The sequence below is a fragment of the Penaeus chinensis genome, chromosome 11 (genome assembly GCF_019202785.1).
Source record: "Penaeus chinensis breed Huanghai No. 1 chromosome 11, ASM1920278v2, whole genome shotgun sequence".
NCBI lineage: Eukaryota > Metazoa > Arthropoda > Malacostraca > Decapoda > Penaeidae > Penaeus > Penaeus chinensis.
This window is the reverse complement of record NC_061829.1, coordinates 16,994,864-16,999,863: the sequence shown is the minus strand read 5'-3', so window position 1 is coordinate 16,999,863 and position 5,000 is coordinate 16,994,864. Positions and strand designations below refer to the sequence as shown.

Genomic DNA, 5,000 nt, shown 5'->3' with positions numbered 1-5,000 from the left:
CGCATATTCAATATATAACAATAGGGTCGGGCAAAGCCCCAGGTAAGGAGTTTGTTTAATAAACCGATGTTTGCTTGTTTCTAGACTGGTTAATGATTAAACAACTAAATGTGCTAATCATTAAAGGTCAAATAAAGTATTTATAACATTTTCTGCCACATCAACATCTAAGGTCATTAGCAGCACATTCAAAATATAGTGAAAGCATGTAGCTTCGGGGCAAAGCCTCCAAGTAAAGAAGCGCCATGTGATAAAGGTCATATGGAGCTATGGTAAATTTGAGTAGTGGAAAGGGGGGGGGGATGAGGAAAGACCCAGTAAAATTGAGGCAAGGACAGGTTTTCACACAGGGGGTGATCCCATTTTTATTTTCTCAGTCTGCCTCCTGAACTTGCATATAATTACTACTGCAGGCTCCTTACAGGAATTCAAGTTTCTTAGCAGCTGGAGACCATTAATGTTTTTTTTTTCTAGTCAATTAGTATTTACTTGCAATTTTACACAAAATGTTTATTGCATACCTAGTAACTTTTTTGTAGGTTTCACTGTTAAATGGATTCCAACGAAAATGATTAAAATAAAACAAATTTCTCCGATTGTGTTTATTGGAAATCGCTCACTCAGACACACATTGTGCAATCAGCGATACTGAATCATGTTTAAATTGACGTCAGTACTGACACACTTTTGTCTCGTACAAACATACAGGACTGTGCTGCATACATGATGATGGGATGATTAATGATGAGTGATGTACTATGAATACCACCTAATAGGTAGCTTTCTTGTCAAGGAACCTCCAATCAGCTTCAGCAACTGGAATGCTTGGATTTTAATTTGCCCACAACAAAAGATTCCATGACTAGAATTAACTGAAGCCCTTGGTATTTACAAGACTGCACAACCAAAAGGTTCAGTTAATTGTACTTTGATGTTGAAATAGTACAACAGGCTATTTAAATAATAACTTCCTTAAAATAATATAACTTTACAGCTCGTCATGTTCAAGATCATTATCAAGATCATCTTCGTCTTCATCACCAAGATCATCATCGTCATCATCTTCCTCATCCTTTTCAGCATCAGCAGCTGCCTTTGCTTCTTCCTCTGCTCTCTTTCGCTCCTCTTCATCCTGTTCATCCTTCATCTTCTTAGCTGCATCTTTGGTAGCACCCCAAGTCTCTTCACCAATCTTGCGGGCTTCTTCAGGATCGTTCGAGATGAGGAAGTTATCAAAGATAGTACCAGATTTTACCTGCCAAAGATCCAAACCAACAGAACAGACCTCATCATACTTGTAGATCTCTGGGTCAGGTGTGTATTCTGGGTTGTCAATTTCAGGGTGAATCCATGGACCCTTGTAATCAGGGTTGTCAATCTGCTTAGGTTTCCATTCACCCTTGTAGTCAGGGTTGTCAATCATGGGTGGTTCCCACTCGCCATCCATTTCGTCATCCCAGTCCTCAGGTTTGGTGGCATCAGGATCAGGAATGTGTTCAGGTTGGTCCCAATCTTCAGGCTTAGTATCGTCAGGATCAGCAATGGTGGGGCGGTCATCCCAATCGTCGGGCTTCTTGGCTTCTGGGTCCTTGATTTTCTTGGGTGGAAGGAAGTCCCAGTCCTCCTCGAGTTCACCAGACTGAGCTTTTTCATTGTCAATAAGAACTTCATAGGTGTTGTCAGGATTGACAATGAGGGTGTACAGATGAGAAAATACATCATCCTTGCAACGGATTTCCTTCTTGATCAGATGGTTCTCACCCTTATAATTGAAAATTACATGAACCTTCTTGGTGCCTGGGCCACAGATATCAGGACCTTTAAAGAGAGGTAGAGAAAAAGATTATAGTCTTATGGCAATAGTAGTAAAGTATACTGAAGTCTTTTCAAAAATGATTTTTTTAAAGTGAAAATGGATAAATTAAGAAGCTACTTACCAAACATAACGAGGTATGGAGACTCTCCGTGCATGTCTTTTTGGTCTAAAGAGCAATCAAAGACCTTTAGATAGCCTCCACCACAGTCAATGTTCTGTTCATGTTTTACAGAAAACTGAATGACAAGTGGGGAATCCTTATTACTGAAGGGCTCAAACTTTGAAGAAAGACCATAAAAGCGGGCATCCTGAAAAAAATATAGACCTAGGTAAGAAGTCGAAGTGAAAGTTGTACATATCGGTCTTGAACTTTCCATTGATTTAAAAAGACTCAAAAATAATTATAGAAATCTTCTAGCTGCTGATTAGCCAAAACAGCTATTAACATTAATATCAACAAATACTGAAAGTTGCTGAGTGACAACACTAAGAAAGTCTAAACAACAGAAACCTCACCTGTCCAGTCTGGATTCCCTTGTCTTTTTCAGCATCGCCATAAAATTTGCCAGCTGTCAACTTGAAGGGTCCAAACTCCTTTCCCTTGTGTGCAGACTGAACCCAATTTTTCTCCCAATCTGTAAAAAAAAAAAAAAACAAGAAACTTTTAAGGACACTGTTCACACTATTTCATCAAGAGGATCTTACACAAGTTATTAAATAACTGACATGCCAGTTCACATTAACTGATGCGAACACACTGACTGTGGCAACGCCTTGACGGAAAAAAATTCGAGTACTTGTCCAACTTGCGGCATAAATAGCTATTCGTTTAACAACCAAGATTTCCAACTTCAATCATGTATTAAAGGTATTAAGCATCGTCAACTACTATACAATCACTCCATAAAGATCAAAGTATTCATTTTTATAATTAATATCCGAGGGTTAAATCTGTAATCACCGGTCATATTAGCCGGGCCTGTCAGTGACGACCATTTAACTTTCAGTAATTCAACAAATTATTGAGTTTTTTAAATACAATATACAAACTTACCTGGGCTGTCGAATCTTTCTTCGAAAAATACTTTAGATTCCACTAAGGCAACCCCAAATAGGGCAAGAAATACCCAGGTCTTCATGGCTCCGTCTTCGCTCTTGACTGTTACTCGAGTAAGTCCCCACCTTCACTGCTCCCAGACGGTCGACTGCCGCAGATTTTGCTAGGAAGCTGATACAAGTGGAGAACGCCGATTGGTTGTCGCGGTAGAGGATCATAAGTAATGTGACTTCTTGAAGAAGTAGCTTCTGATCTCTTTATAAGTGCTCTTTGACGGAATATATGATGTTTCTCTTTTTATTGAAATCTTGTGTAGAGGGCAATGCCTATGTTCATATACATTGCAATTATCATATATTGTTATTTTTTGCTTTTAATACCAATTTCTTTCCCATGGATACTGGTAAAAAGTATACAGTAGCTAAATCTCCATGAGGAAGTTCGGTCCTGATTCTGTCATCTATGATATCAACATAGGCGTGTTGTTTCTAACTTGGAGAAAGCTGATTGGTTAAACTCTCTCACATGGACGTCCGTGATTGGTCAGGGTTATGTCATGGATGTCGCTGATTGGCCCAAGTATTTGTTTTGGTCCGACGTAAGAGCGGAGGGGGATCTAAAGCAGAATAACCAATGCCAAAGTACTATTTCCAAATACATTTACTGTTTGAAAGTGAGAAAATTCCTAACACCATTGAAAGATCCATATTACTATTCTATCTGCATTCTTTTTATTGTTCATTCATTGCGTAGGAGTCGGTCTGATCTCAAATAAGAGAGGCCTAACAAGGTAACAAATTGAAGACTAAAATCGGGTAAATTAGTGTATTTCCACAGTTACCACGTTATTGTCTAAATTAATTGCAGAAATAAAGCCTCTCGAAAATTCATTACGTATATTGTCAGTAGGAAGAGTAATCTTAATGTATAATGATATAGGTTATGGAAAGAGTCAAGTCATGGACTATAGAAATGAGTCACTCATTTACGGAATATCTCTTTAAGACTTTTTCACATTTAGGCAGTAGACTATAGTTAGAGAGTTGCAGAAATTCGATTTCTACTAGTAAGTACACTATATTGACTATTATAAGTGGTAAATATATATTGTGCAGTATTGTTATATAATTATTGATTGATTGATTTATATTTTGTATAATCTATAAAAGTTATGGATATTTAGATCATTTTTTTTATTTTCACATAGTCATCCAACGTTGCAATTATCATTCCTTCTTTCAAATATCCACACTGTGACATGTGTGAATCTCTTGTTATTTTCAATTGCAAATTATAGAAATGAAAGTATTGGTATTGGTAATGCACCCCCTTGAGGCTAAGTCCTCATTACTCCAGCCCAAACATCACCATATGATCCTTAAACCTTCCTAATCAGGGTGTTTTGCCCTCAGACCTCCATCCAATCACCGTATTTCCCTTTCAGGCACTCTGCTCCAGGACCCCAACCCAATTGCCATCAACTTTTTCTCTATGCTGGATTTGTCTTGGAATTATTTTCTTCATGACTGACATTATTTTATTTCGTTGATGTTACTGAGAGCAACGCACAGAGATAGAGGGAAATGGACACTTTTCCCTGCATAGAATATTTCATTTATCTGTGAGGTTAATTTTTCTCTTTGATCATGATAGTGTTATTACATTTTCCTGTAAATTTATGCCACAGTAATACATGTTGCACAACTTTTAGTATTAGTTGCCAAAAGCAGTGCACTGTCCAGAGACAAGGTTCCAAAACCAAGGTATCATGCGAACCCAAGATCCAAGCCTAACTGTTCCTACCTTCTATTTCTTTCCCAGACGGGGAGGCCAACCCCCCCTGTACCCCCCTTAATTAACACTTCATGCCAATTTATAGAAAACAGACATTAACCCAACCGCCCCAGATTTATGTCCCCTTATTTTTTTGTGAATTTTGTTACATACAGATGGCTACACATGTACTCAGTTAGCAAGGAGTTCATCAGTAGGCCCTACTGACGGGTCCTGGTTTCCCCATTCCTTGAATTGGTGGGAAAAATTGTTTTTATTTTTGTTACAATAGTTATTGATATTATTATTGATATTGATGTTATGATTATTAGATTGTTATTAAAATATCGATAT

The 5,000-nt window shown here is 37.8% G+C and overlaps 2 protein-coding genes across 6 annotated transcripts in view; one reads left to right on the top strand and one right to left on the bottom strand.

Moving 5' to 3' along the window:
• Positions 1-587: 587 nt before the first annotated feature.
• LOC125030359 (calreticulin-like) lies at positions 588-3,031 on the bottom strand. The gene is made up of 4 exons (XM_047620375.1): positions 2,871-3,031; positions 2,333-2,451; positions 1,938-2,124; positions 588-1,818 (listed from the first exon to the last, which is right to left on the bottom strand). Exons 1-4 carry the CDS (start codon positions 2,953-2,955, stop codon positions 989-991), a joined length of 1,221 nt encoding a protein of 406 aa, XP_047476331.1. The 5' UTR covers positions 2,956-3,031; the 3' UTR covers positions 588-988.
• A 383-nt stretch (positions 3,032-3,414) lies between these two features.
• Positions 3,415-5,000, top strand: part of LOC125030358 (uncharacterized protein DDB_G0271670-like) — a 14,298-nt gene continuing 12,712 nt past the window's right edge. The window contains exon 1 of one of the 5 annotated variants that reach the window (XM_047620369.1): positions 3,415-3,514. In XM_047620369.1, the coding sequence (XP_047476325.1) occupies positions 3,430-3,514 (85 nt within the window). In that variant the 5' untranslated portion in view covers positions 3,415-3,429. The other 4 variants (XM_047620370.1, XM_047620371.1, XM_047620374.1 and 1 more) reach the window with 4 other exon arrangements.